Source organism: Mesoplodon densirostris, chromosome 19, assembly GCF_025265405.1.
Source record: "Mesoplodon densirostris isolate mMesDen1 chromosome 19, mMesDen1 primary haplotype, whole genome shotgun sequence".
In the NCBI taxonomy this organism is placed as follows: domain Eukaryota; kingdom Metazoa; phylum Chordata; class Mammalia; order Artiodactyla; family Ziphiidae; genus Mesoplodon; species Mesoplodon densirostris.
Window position 1 is genome coordinate 52357678 of NC_082679.1, and position 14076 is coordinate 52371753.

The 14076-nt window shown below is 47.6% G+C and overlaps 1 protein-coding gene across 1 annotated transcript in view; it reads left to right on the plus strand.

Moving 5' to 3' along the window:
* HYDIN (HYDIN axonemal central pair apparatus protein) overlaps positions 1-14076 on the plus strand; it is a 445256-nt gene that overhangs the window by 369142 nt on the left and 62038 nt on the right. Inside the window, exons 49-57 of the mRNA XM_060083501.1 lie at positions 29-237; positions 433-615; positions 1490-1609; positions 4744-4903; positions 5008-5180; positions 5803-6001; positions 9799-9898; positions 11798-11897; positions 13519-13687. Of these exons, the coding sequence (XP_059939484.1) occupies positions 29-237; positions 433-615; positions 1490-1609; positions 4744-4903; positions 5008-5180; positions 5803-6001; positions 9799-9898; positions 11798-11897; positions 13519-13687 (1413 nt within the window). The remainder of the gene's footprint in view (positions 1-28; positions 238-432; positions 616-1489; positions 1610-4743; positions 4904-5007; positions 5181-5802; positions 6002-9798; positions 9899-11797; positions 11898-13518; positions 13688-14076) is intronic.

The window sequence follows — 14076 nt, forward strand, 5'->3', positions numbered from 1 at the left end:
TAAGACCCGGTGCTCATTTTTAATTAAGACCCAGGAGGAGCAGACCACCTCATCTAAGGGGAGCAGACAGAAAACTAAAGAAAAGACAGATCAGACCCGCGAGACTCAGAAGGAGAAACGTCGCATGGCCTCCAACAGGAAGGGCCTTTCTGGGGGAACCTCTGGAACCATTGCTCCCCTGTCGGACGTAAAGCAGAACAACTTCTCTGGGCAGCATTCACAGGAGAAATTCCCCAGGTGGGCCTCGGAGCAGCCCAGGGAGGGGAAGGCTGAAGCCCCAGATGGAGGGTGTGGCTGTCACAGCACCAGATGGGAACAGGGCGGTCATGCCTATAACCCCAGCAGGACCGGACTCCTCCCAGGCACCAATCCTGTCTTCTCTTGGCCCAAAGGAAGCGTTCTCACTTTAAAAGCCTGTGTGGTCATTTTCAGGCTGAACCATTTCCGGTGGATCGTACCAGCCAATGGTGAGGTGACATTGCGAGTGCACTTCTCTTCCAATGATCTTGGGATCTTTGACCAAACGTTTAACTTTGAGATCCTTGGAACTCACCGCCAATACCAGCTTTATTGCCGAGGTGTCTGCACTTACCCATACATTTGCGAAGACCCAAAGTAAGTGTACTTTGTTTTGAAAAGAAAAGGTTGACAGATACATTTTCGTTTCCCCCATGGTGCCCTGAACAAGGTGGCTCTTAATACAAATGTGGAACTGGGACAGCATCTCAGGCCCTCTTGTATTGGGCTCCAAAGTCTTGGACATTGACTAAGTCACAGGAATGATATGGTACCATGAGACTGAAATAAAGAGAAAGCTAATAGGAGTGAAGAGGGGGGGAAAGTCTTCCTGTGACAAGTTAGTTTGCTTATTTAACTATATAGCAAATGTAAACAGATTTTATGTTTACTGTAGGACTTTTTATCCTATAATATCCATATATGTGTGAATCTCCACAGGCAGGAGATTTTTCCCTGAGCTACCAGACACTGAGTCCCTTATGCACCACATAAAGGCACCTGACTGAGCAAGCTAGTGGGGCCTTTTATAGCTTGTCCACCGAGAGGAGCTTTTTTGCAATTCTCACCAAGGGACCACGTTGGACAGAGAATTCAGAAGCTGGTTAAGATCCACCAGAACTAGTTTTCCATAGGGTTTCTCAGGACTTTTTCTAGCTGGGCACACTAGAACAGGAAATCCAGCTCAGCTCCATCATCAGCCCCATCAGCTGATAAAGGATCCAGCTCACCCATCATCAGCGGTGAAAGACACCACTGGGAATCTTTTTTCTCAAGTTCAAACTGTACTGTCTTCACTCGAGGTTGGGGATGGGAGGGTACAGGAATAAAGGCTCGAAATGTCCTCAAATTAAGAGTCGTTCTGTCTCCAGACACCTGGACCCTTTGCTGAACGAGGAATGTTGGGTTCATGTATACATCATGTGGAGGCAATTCAGACAGCTCTCCTCTCCTCTTCCTCCCCTGTGTTCAGAGTGGTCTTCCCTCAGCAGAAGAGGGACATGAAGGCAAATGAGGTCATCTTTAAGAAGTATATTGTGAGCCTGGAGAGGTTTGACTTCGGGCCACTGCTTTGTGGAAAATCAAGAGATAAGTAAGTGTTCCATTATTTCAAAGAAGATTTCACACCCCTGGGTTGGACTCATGAATAGTACAAGCAGGGTTCCTATGGAGACGTAGCTTTTACTAACATTGCTTCAGTTAGCCCAGAACCACAAATCAGGAGAACTGGGTTCTTGTGCCCCAAGTTTCTGCTAAGGTCCCAAATGAATGGGGGTGCCATTTTCCCAGATGGGGGAGCCTGGAAGAAGACCAGGTTTTCATAGGGGAAGGTAGGGTCAAGTGTGCACTTTGGGATATGTTAAGTTTGAGATGCTTGGGAGATACAGCCAGTAGCCACGTAAAGCAGGGCATAGTCTATACAGTTTTGGTTCTCAGAGGAGAGTCTATCTTCAAGACAACAAAAGCCACAGGTGTGGATGAGATCACCTAAGATGAGAGGACACAGTAAGGGGAGAAGGACCATGGTTGGAGCCTCAAAGGACTCCACCACTCACAAGAGGAGAGGCCAGCAAAGAAGATAAGAAAGAGGGCCAGAGCTATTGGTGGAAACCGAGAAAGGGTGGTGTCACGGAGCCATGAGAAGAGGGTGTGGTCAGCTATGTTGATTGCGGCAGAGAGGGCGGGAAGATGAGACCATCAGCATCCACAGGGTTCAACAACACGGAAGTCACAGGAGGCTCAGCAAGAGCCCTTTGCGGGGGATTTCTGAGGATGAAGCCCAGGTAACATGAGTTGAGGAGTTAATGGGAGGTGAGAGAATGGAGACAGAGTGTGGAGATAGCTCTTTGGGAAAGCTTGGCTGTGAAGGGAGATGGAGGGAGTTCAGGACGGGAGGGAGACGTGGAGTCCAGGGAAGGCTGTTCGTTCGCTGTTGTTCTTACGATGTTTGGATGTCAAGGGGAAGTAGCGAGGAAGCGGCTAGAGTTTCCAGAGCACGTAAGGGCCAACAGTGGTGCAGCTCCCTGAAACACCACAGCGAGATGTGGAGATGATGGTCTTTGCCAGGAAGAGGGACCATCATCTCATGCTAGGTTAGAGGGAGGTGAGACGGCTTCAGGTGCAGGTAGGTTTACAGATTTGGCTGGCTTGGTGAGGAGGTTCCCATGCAACTGTTTTCTCCATGATGAATGATGTGAGGTCATCCCTAACAGTGAGGCAAGTGGAAGGAAGTTTAAAATGTTGAGAAAATGGAGAAGGTATGAAACATGTTTTGTGCAAAGTGGGAGAGGGAGAATATTAGAGAAATAGATTAAGATTATAAGGTAGAACTGGGGGCCCAGGTAAGGTCAGTGATCAGAAATATTTAGTAATACTAGTTTTTTCAGTTATATATAAGTTTTTTAGTGTATAGGCGGGGAGGTGAGACCAAAAATAGAACCAGGGTCTCAACCATGACTTAATTCAGTCTAGCATTTATTGTGATAAGTAGAGAATGATTATTTCCATGCCTACTTGGTGAAACTAATGAGCCAACTTAGTTCTCCATTCCCTTCATAACCGCCAGTTTATTTCCTAAGGTGCTGAACTAGTAAATGAAGGTGAAGGGTGTCGACTGTTGATGGAGAGGATCTTCAAAGCCCAGTAGAAGGACTTAAGCGAGAGAAGGAGTGGGAGTCAGGTTGATGGACATGATGTACAGAGCAGCCTGGAGGTCAGATTCAGGGAAATGATGGCCATTCAGAGAGGCATGTATTCAGAACAGCACTGGAATTAACCAGGATATGGGGCCAGACAGCGGGGATCCAGGAGGGCGATTACAGTGGTCCAGAAACAAGTAGTATTCATCTATTCTTTTTTTAAAATTAATTTATTTTATTTATTTATTTATTTTTTTTGGCTGCGTTGGGTCTTCGTTGCTGCGTGTGGGCTTTCTCTAGTTGCGGCGAGCGGGGGCTACTCTTCGTTGCAGTGCGTGGGCTTCTCATTGTGGTGGCTTCTCTTGTTGCGGAGCACAGGCTCTAGGCACGTGGATGGACTTCAGTAGTTGCAGCACGCAGGCTCAGTAGTTGTGGCTCGCGGACTCCAGAGCGCAGGCTCAGTCGTTGTGGTGCACAGGCTTAGTTGCCCCGCGGCATGTGGGATCTTCCCGGACCAGGGCTCCAACCCGTGTCCCCTGCATTGGCAGGCGGATTCTCAACCACCGCGCCACGAGGGAAGCCCTATCCATCTATTCTTTTAAGTCTTACTGAGCCTCAATGTCCTCATCTGCAAAGTGGGAAAATAATAGCACCTACTGCACAGTTTTGGGAAGACTGAACTGGTTAGTGCACATGGAACTTTCAGCAGAGTGTTCAGTGGTGGTGATTACCAGCGAGATGTGGAGGCCGCCACCACTCTGGCGGTTACACACAGAGCGCTTTGTCTCTCGGATGTTGATTTCGTCTCTGCAATGCCCTCTCCTTCCCTCCTCCATCCTAGCCTGTCCAGAGAGCTTTTCAGACTGTTTCTGGGCACCAGAGGGTACTATGGTGCCCTGTTTTCCTGACCTGTGCTGTGACCTCCTACGATGTGTGTGTTCCTTAATCTTCCTTGTGCCTCTGTGGTTCCTTTTCTGTTTGGTACCATTAACTGGGCAGCTTCCAGTGCTTCCAGTGCTCCACCCCATGGATCTCTCCCTAAGGCACTAAGGGAACAGAAACAACCTTGTAACAGTGAACAGTTACAATCCGTGTCGGAACAGTAGCATCCTGCGCAGGTGTAGGAGAAGGTGGTAAATGAGGTCATCTCTAAGACAGATTTGAAATAACAGGTTACTCAGATTGTCACCTCTCCTGGAAATATAAGCACTGGGAAGGAGAGAGCTACAGATTTTTCAGTCAGAAATCTTTGCAATAGTAATAACTACCATTTATTGGGTATTTGATATCTGCAGCTGTCCTCAGAGCGTTAGGTGCACTGTTTCATTTAATAGTCCTGGAAATCCTAAGGGACATTATCATGCCATCTTAGAGATGAGGAGACCAAGGCTTGGGATGGGAGTGGGGGCTGGTCACATCACAGCTCTAAGTCTTCACAACTACAAAGCTTGTGTTCCTAGCCTCCACGACACTGCCTCTGTGTAGCCACATTATCCTTTGAAATTGCCTTCCGCCTCACAGTCTCCTTTTCCACCTGAATTCTCAGCCAGTCCTCACGTCCCCATCCCTAACTTTTGTTTGTTTCCAGGTACAAGTCATCCTTGTTCCCGGGAAACATGGAGACACTGACAGTCCTCAACAGTTCCCCAGTGGTCGTGGACGCGTCCTTCTGTTTTCAGAACGATGTCAGAGCCAACACCTACTTCCTGGAGCCTGTCAACATGACTCTGAGACCCAGTGAGGAGCAGGTACAGCCACATGGATACCAGTCTACCAGGGCAAGGCTTTCTTGGGAAATTTGAGGCCTTGGTATCCTCGGTGTAAACGTACTTTGTTTTGACTCTCCCATTAGAAGCTGAACGTTTGGGCCTACCCTACCGCAGTTGGTGTCTTTGAAGACAGCATTGTCTGCTGCATCAAGGAGAACCCCAAGCCAGCCGTCTTCAAATTAAGCTGCCAGGGCGTCCGCCCAGAACTGGAGCTGGACCCCAGACAATTGCATTTTGACCGGCTCTTGCTGCACAGGTCAGAGTTCTGGGTGATACCAGGACCGGAATGACATTTAAAGAACTTTTAGTTCTAAGGTGACCAGCTCATCCTGATTTGCTCGGGACTTGCCTGGTTTTAGTATTTGAAGTCCTGCATCCTGGGAAACTTCTGGTCCTGTGCAAATCAGGATAGTTAGTAACCCTCTGAGTTCACAGGTTGTCACCTTGGGTTCAGTGAATGGACTTCAAAATGGTTAAGGTCTCCCCTAAGATCAACTGCCAAAGTGTGTGCATATTTGCATTTTTCTCAGAAGAAGGACTACCTTTTTCCAGATTTTCAGTCCATTACCCTAAAAGGTTAAGAATCTTGGTTCTAGAAATTAGAGGACAAACACAGAACACTAGACCAAACCTAGAACTTACATATTCATTCACTGGAATTGTATTACTCTAAATAGAGAATGTTTATTTCTGAGGAAGCTGGGAGAGAATATTGATAATGTATCCTGCATTCCTTGATCATCACAGGTAGGCCCCGTTCCCTGATAAATACTTATTAGTGAACTAACAGTAATAGAATAACCAGACGTGCTTTTTCTGACCTGCCATAATAAATCAAAATCATTGGAAACTGGCAAAATTTCTCTTGGTCTCTGCAGGAAAGACTTCAAGGTAGTTCTTCTCCGCAACATCACACTACTGCCCCTGGCCTGGAGGATCACCAGCCTGGAGCACCTGGGCGAAGACTTCACCGTGTCCGCGATGCAGGGGACCATAGCCCCCAAGGCTGAGCATAGCCTGCAAGTGCACTTCCAACCCTCCAAACCCATCAACATCAAGAAGGCGATTCGGTTGGAGGTAAGGCTTCATACGTCTTCAGACTTGGTCACCAAAGTATGTACACACTGGGTTCCCTGACACACACACACACCGACACACATACCCACCAAGCCAGGTCTCCGTGTTACACGCTCCCATCTGATCCCTGTTTGACACCCCCCAACCCACAATATCCTGCTCTGCTTACAACAGTCGACTCCGTAAAGGCAGTCTTGTTCATGGCTGATTTCCCAGTGGCAAGAACAGAGTACTCAATCAGTGCAGAGTGGATGAGTGAGTGAATGAATGAATGAATGGTGTTACTGTTCCTCGAGAAGCATTAGATCTCTGATTTAAGACCCCCGAACCCAGTCACACCCCAGAGTCCTAACTCAGGAAACATCAGCCTCCACCCAGTTGCTCCCAGCAGACACCCAGGAGTCACCCTTGATTCCTCCGTTTTCCTGTTGGCCTCCCCCTCCATCCCAGTCCTCCAACAAGTCTTGTCACTTCTGTCCCCCAGTGTATCTCCTGCCCATGCCCTTCCCTGTCTCCACTGCCACCACCACCCTCGTGCAGGCCACTTGCTGTGTCGCTCACCTGGACTTCCGCAGAGGCTTCCTAGCCGGCTTCCCTCTTCCCACTCCCCGCAGGTGTCCAGAGGGATCTTTACAATGTCAGTCAAGTCAGGTCACTCCTTCCTAAAGCACTAGGCTGTCTTCCCATTGTACTAAGAATAAAGCCCAGGGTCCTCACCTACTTCTGAGTACCTGCCTGCCTCTGTATCCACATCAGGTTTTTCCTGCCTCGGGGTTCTGGCCTTGAAGCACCCCTGCCAGGAAGGCTGTCCCTATGCTCTATGGGGATTGGCTTCTGCCTTAGGGTCTGCTCAACAGTACTGCCTCAGCTGGCTTTTCCTAATCATCCCACTGAGGAAACCTCATCATGTGCAATCGCTCACCCTGTCTTCTGTCCTTCAGAGCACCCACCCCATTCGGACATTATCCTGTTTCTTTCTTAACTTCCTTATGTGAACTCCACTGAGCAAGATCTTGCCTGAATTGCTCATCATCTGTATTAGTTTCCTAGGGCTGCTGTAACAAATGACCACAAATGAGTGGCTTGAAACAACAGGCATTTATTCTCTCACAGTTCTGGAGACCAGAAATTCAAAAGCAAGGTATCTGCAAGGCCGTGCTCCCTCTAAAGGCTCTAGAGAATAACCCTTCCTTGCCTCTTCCAGCTTCTGGTGGCTCCAGATGTTCCTTGGCTTGTGGCTGCATCACTCCAATCTCTGCCTCAGTCTTCACATGGCCTTTCCCTCTGTCTGTGTCTTCTCCTCTTCCGTCTCTTATAAGGACACTGTCACTGAATTTAGGGCCCACCTGGATAATCCAAGATGATCTCGTCTAGAGATCTTTAACTTAATCACATCTGCAAAGACTCTTTTTCCAGATGAAGTCACATTCACAGGTTCCAGGGGTTAAGACATGGACATACCTTTTGGAGGCCATGATTCAACTCACTACCCTATCATATCCCCAGTGTCTAGCACAGGCCTGGATGTAAAAGGCACTCAGTGGGCTTCCCTGGTGGCGCAGTGGTTGAGAGTCCACCTGCCGATGCAGGGGACACAGGTTCGTGCCCCAGTCCGGGAGGATCCCACATGCCACAGAGCGGCTGGGCCCGTGAGCCATGGCCGCTAAGCCTGCGTGTCGGGAGCCTGTGCTCTGCAACGGGAGAGGCCACAACAGTGAGAGGCCCGTGTACTGCAAAAAAATAAATAAATAAGTAAAAATAATAAAAGGCACTCAGTAAAATCTGTTGAATGAATGAATGTCACTGACTTTTGATGCCTGAGCTGATAAAGCAACAAGCAAGAAGTCACCCAAGCTTCTCTTTGAATACCCCCAGGGATAGAAGACTTACCAAGTATCTCTGAGTAACCTGATCTTCCTTTGAACATGTCTGACTGTTAATGCCTTGTTGGGTTGCACTCAGATTTCTCCCTGTAATTTACACACATTAATCGTGTTTCTACTTTTTGGGGCCAGTCAATGGATCTAATTAATCTGTCTTATCACCTACCCCTGACAGCCCTTCATATAGCTGAGAACAGATACTGATAGATTTGTTCAATCCACAAATGTATATGAATCCCAGAGGTGACAGTCAGCATTTTTAATACCAGTCTCTACACAGACAGGGGTTTCTGCACAATGAATCCAGGCCACACAGCAGGTGTAGGGTCCCAGCTGTGTCAGCTTCATCCTTTAGTTAATGGATCATGGGGAGCCCAGGGCTTCCCATGATGAAGCGTGAGGGTGCAGGAGGCAAGCATCAAGGGGACACTTGGAGAAGTCATCATGACAGCTGTTTATCAACTGGTATGGAAACATTTGTGTGATTTAACAACTGACATCACATTCCTGTATGTTCCAACCAAAGCAGACATAGTGGATCTCCCCTCAGGCCCCCAAAGTGGTCTAAGGCTTCCCTTCCCCAGGTTACATTCCTTCAACATCTACACGAGGAAATGCCTTGCTTTCTGGTCCCTTTGAAAAGCGCTGTGGTGAACTCTAATTGATTTTTGCACCTCTTAAATTTTCCTTCTTATTTTCCTCAATTACAAAATTTAATTGCCCCCCACCCCCAAGCAGGGAAGCAAAGGAAATAGAATGCTCTGGGTACTTGGTATCTATCAGTAGGAAAGAACTATATAAATTCTGGATCTGATAAACCAAGTTCTTTGTCTTATTTTTCCCTCCTGCTGCCAGCCCTTCTTGTCATCTCTGTCAGAGATTGAGCATCAAAAGAAAGAAGGTCAACTTAAGCAGTCAAGTTTGCTCTGTGAAACACTGGCAAAATGCTTGATGAAAGATAAGATGGAAACTCTGCATTAAAACTTTTTTGGTGACAGCTACAGATTTCCCCGTTGGCACCTAAAACGCAAGCAATGGGGAGCTGGTGACTTAAGTTTTTCAAATTGAGGCTTCAGCAGAGAGGCAGGTGTGTCCAGGCAGATGCAGGAGGGCCACACCCACTGCCCAGTGGCTCTTCCCCTTGACACACAGACCCTTTATTGCCCATGATTAGTCTCAAGAGTCAACAGTTGGATCTAGCTGAGAGTTGATACCAGTTCAGATGTTCTTCAGAACAGTGAGGGAGGTGCTACCACGAGGGATGACAGCAGAAGGGACAGGGAGGCACTGGAGGCTAGGAGTCTTGCTTTTTTTTTTTTTTTTAAACATTTCCAATAGTAATGATGTTCGTTTTTTTAAAATCTGAAATTTCCAAAAGAGAAACATTAAATGCTTATTTTGTATGAAAAATCTAGCACTTATTTTATATGAAAAATCTGACTCATAGGCTGAATCAGAGACAAAGAACAGAACGGTTCAGATTTATAAAATTAGTAAAGCAAGGACAATTTAGAATATAAAAGTTTTTCATTTCAACTGTCAGAAAAATGCTCTTCAGGTTTATTTGACTTGAAAGTTCAAAGAACACTTTCCTGCAATGTATACTCACAACCCAAACTTCAGAAAGGTAGTGACAGTCGTGCAAATAATTGAAACCCAGTAAGTGGACAGGTTGGAAAATGCAGTCCCATTTCCCCATCCTTGTATTGATTGTCTACACCAACCTTCCCCAAAGGGTGTTATGAAGAACACTCATCCTATACCAAATGCTCAGTGAAAACAAAAGCTGATACATTTCAGAAATGTTCCTTACCATAGCCCCTTCTTCACGATTCCTCCAGCATGTTCCATAGTTCAGGCTCCAAGCACCTTGTGGCTCTTGCTTTTACAAAAGAATTTCTCTTACCCCGACAGGTTTTAGACGCAGACAACCTCGTTGGTGTCGTTCAGATTGAAAACATCCTGATCTTTGCAGAGTCCTACGACGTTGCCTTGGACATCACCTTCCCCAAAGGTCTGTTGACCCCTTCAAGGGAAGGGTGTTTCGAGGTCGCATCTTTTAGGCAGTATGTTTCTTTTTTTTTTTTTTTTTCTTTTTGCGGTATGTGGGCCTCTCACTGTTGTGGCCTCTCCCGTTGCGGAGCACAGGCTCCGGATGCACAGGCCCAGCGGCCATGGCTCACGGGCCCAGCCGCTCCGCGGCATATGGGATCCTCCCAGACCGGGGCACGAACCCGTATCCCCTGCATCGGCAGGCGGACTCTTAACCACTGCGCCACCAGGGAGGCCCAGTATGTTTCTTGTATAGAGAAAGATCGGTGGTTGTTGGGGAGGGAGGTGGAATTTAGGTAAATAGTAATTACGCAAGTTCAAGTGATGTTAGCAGTGTTACTATGAATCTGGAGAAAACAAGGCGTGGTCAAAATATAAAATTTGCGGAGCTCTCTTCTCAACAGTCATCTGAGCGTGAGCTCTTATCTGCCTGCCTGTGTTGCTTTTCTATCACTGCCCTAACAAATTACCACAGACTTTATGGCTTAAAACAATACATATTTATTATCTTACAGTTCTTGAGGTCAGCGGTCCAAAATGGATCTCACTGGGCTAAAGGCTAACTGTTGGCAGGGCTGCCTCCCCTTCTGGAGTCTCTGGGGGCAAACCCGTTTCCTTGCCTTCTCCACCTTCTGGAAGCCACACACATCCCTCAGCTCATGGTCCCCTTCCTCCATCTTCAAAGCCAGCAAGGTTGGGTCAGGTCCTTCTCACGCTGCCATCTCTCTGGTTCTCCCACTTCTGTCTCCCTCTTCTACTTTTAAGGACCTTTGTGATTACTTGGGGCCCACCCAGAGAATCGAGTATAATCTCCATTATTTTAAAGTCAGATGATTAGCAATCTTAATTCCATCAAATACCGTAATTCCCCTTTGCCATGTAGGCTAGCATATTTACAGGATCCAGGGACTAGGACGTGGACATCTTGCAGGGGAGGGAGCGGGGGTGGTGCAGGGCATTATTCTGCCTACCACACTGCGCCAACACCCAGGTTAGGGCCCTCCTTCCTCCGACAGGTCTCCTACTCAGCAAGACTCATAGAATGTTAAAGCTATATATTTGCCTGGATGTCATTAGTCTTATATACAACAACACTTACTGCAGCATTATTTATAATAATGGAAGATTAGGAATACCCTAAATGTCTATCTATAATGGAATATTATAATTGTAGGAATAATATTGTAAATTATGAAACAGCCGTATTATGGTATATTATACAGCCATTAAAATCACACTTATGGGGCTTCCCTGGTGGCGCAGTGGTTGAGAGTCCGCCTGCCGATGCAGGGGACACGGGTTCGTGCCCCGGTCTGGGAAGATCCCACATACCGCGGAGCGGCTGGGCCCGTGAGCCATGGCCGCTGAGCCTGCGCATCCGGAGCCTGTGCTCTGCAGCAGGAGAGGCCACAACAGTGAGAGGCCCGCGTACCACAAAAAAAAAAATCACACTTATGGGGAGTTTTTAATTGTTTGGGGAAATGTTTATGACGTAATGCAAAGTATAACAATACACATGTATATGTTATATCCCAATTCTGAATATTATACACATGATTCAAAAATCTTTTTCAACACTGGGAGTTTTAGCTAATGAGAGACATGAAAGGAAGAACAGTGGTCCTAGGATAGAAGCCAGAGGGAGCCACCCCATTGAACTGGGCGCAAGAGCAGTGTCTGTTGTTTGTTTACTAAGGCTCAATTACAAGAGGCTTTTCTAGGCACAGTGTTTTCAGAAAACAGATTCTCTGAAATTGTCGCCATGGATTTTCCGTGTGAACTTCAACCGGAAGCTCCCCTGCTTCTCACTGCCATGCCCACTCATCCCACCCTTCCCCACCCCGGCCCCTGGCTTCTGCAGGAACTGAAGGAGGCCTCGATTTTGGGATTGTGAGGGTCATGGAGGAGGTGAAGCAGCCCCTGCAACTGAAGAACCGTGGGAAATACGAGGTCATGTTCAGGTAACCTAAAAATCATCCAGCATGTGGTCATCCACATCCACTCATGGCAAGAAGTGTGTTGCCTGAGCGATTTTTTTTAAAAGTCGATCAGGGAAATCACAAGAACCATCTCTGCTGTTAGCTTCTCTTGGCTTCAGATGAATAGAATCCCAACTGCTCTACAGCCTGGAGCCACAGGGGTCTGGGGGTTGGGGGAGAGCCTCAGGGGGAGGTTGGGAGGAGGAGATACTGGGGTGAGGTATGGTCTTAGGGGTGGAGTGAGAGACCGGAGATGGCGGCCCTGGCCTTAAGCCATCCTGCCCTCCTTTCAGCTCCTCTCTGTTTCATAAGTTGGCGGTCTACGTAGGATTTCATGTTAAGACCTAGGGATTTTCCAGGTTTCTTTTTTAATTTTAAGAACTACTGTATTATAGACTCCAAGTGGCGGCCTGGTGGAATAGAGCTCCAGCTTGTGCTCATCCTTGAGATTAAAACTGAAACACTAAATAAGGGAGATTCCTCAGAGAGGAAAGAGTGATGCTGGTTGCAGGGAGGGAGGAGGTCCCTCAGGCAGTGCCAGCACCTATGGCCAATAGATTTTATGGAAGGTCATCCTTCCCCCAGAAGAATTCAGAGTTGATAAAGGAACTTCCCCCTGGCAGACTTGGAGGCATTCAGTGTATTCATGATAATTTCACTTTAGTTCAGAGATTGCCGAAATTAGAGCAGTCCCACCTCAATACTACCGTTCCTTAGAACCCTAAATTGAAATAAATAAATATAAATAAAAGCTAAACAAACCTAGAAGAAAGCCACAGTCACTTTGGAATTAGTGCTGAATGGAATCCTGCCCGTTGTGAGTTTTGTTTTAGATTATGACAGGGCGTCAGGTCTGCTCTTTCAGGCTTCATGGAACAGAGTCACCCTAGGGTTGGAGTAAGTGATCAGGATTCACTGAAGGGATGTGCAGGGCAGTGAAGAAGCACAGACACCATGCACAAAGCAACGAAGGGCCAGGTCTCCTGGACCCCACTGGGGATAACATGTGGGTCCCCACGGCAACTCCAGGTGTCTCGCCTCAGCTTCAGTTTCTTGCTCCAGCTCCAGTCCCCCTGGCATCTCATGAGTCAGCTTTTCTCTGTGACCCCTCACCTCAGCTGCATTGGGCTGTGGCCTCACTTCTGAACACCTCTGTTGCATGACCTCTGCCCCCGCCCTTTCTCTCCTTCCTTAGATCCTCTGGCTTCTGCATCCCTGTTGCCTCTATGTGTGCTGCATTCAGTCTCAGAGCGGGGAGGGAGGAAGGAAGGGAGACAGAGAGACAGGGAGGGAGAGAAATGAATTGATTTAGTTGGTCCTTATCCAGCATCACGTGTTCCTGTTAGACACAGCTCTCCTGCAAGGACCCCTCTTAACCGCAGGCTAGAGATGGCTGTCTTTGCCTCAAGCACCAATGCTTGGCCTGGTCAATCCTGGCTAAGGAGGGGTGGTCACAGAGTACAAAGCACAGTGAACACTGCTACGCATAGTGGTTAAACAGGGCTGGGGACATGGCAGGCACTTAACAGTCTAGAGTCTCATCTCTAGTGTCTTGGGTTCCCTAGATAATGACTAAAACTGACTTTTTATTCTTGTCTCTCAGCTTTTCTGTGGACTCCTTAGGGATTTCAGCAACCAATATAAGTTCCATGATTTCAGTCCAACCCAAGAAGGGCTCACTGACCACAACGGAAAAACCCACAAATGTCCAGGTGCTCTTCTGTGCAAAAAAGGAAGTGAAGATTGAGCACCAGCCAGTTCTGCGCTGTCAGGTAAGCGAGCTCAAAGGGAGGACTCACACGGTGGCAGGCTCATGGGACTCACGCCGAAAGGAAGCATACACTGTCTAACCCATGCTCCAGGAGGGGAAAGGGAGTGCTGACCTGGTGGCAGCCAGAGAGGATACACCAGGGCTTAGGGAACTACAGGCACGGGTAGGTCGGGTGGGAGGTATGCAGAGTCATCAGAAATTGACAACCCCAGAGCAGAAATGTGGCCCCTGGTCTTCGGAAGAGACCAGACCAGAGATAGGAAAACTGAGTTTCAAGTGCAAAAGAAGAGAAGGGAAGTGAAAATGGGAGGTACACGTGGTGCATGTTGACCCATGGCTGGTACACGGTAAGTTTTATGTTAGCATTTACTCGTATTGATGATGCAAAAA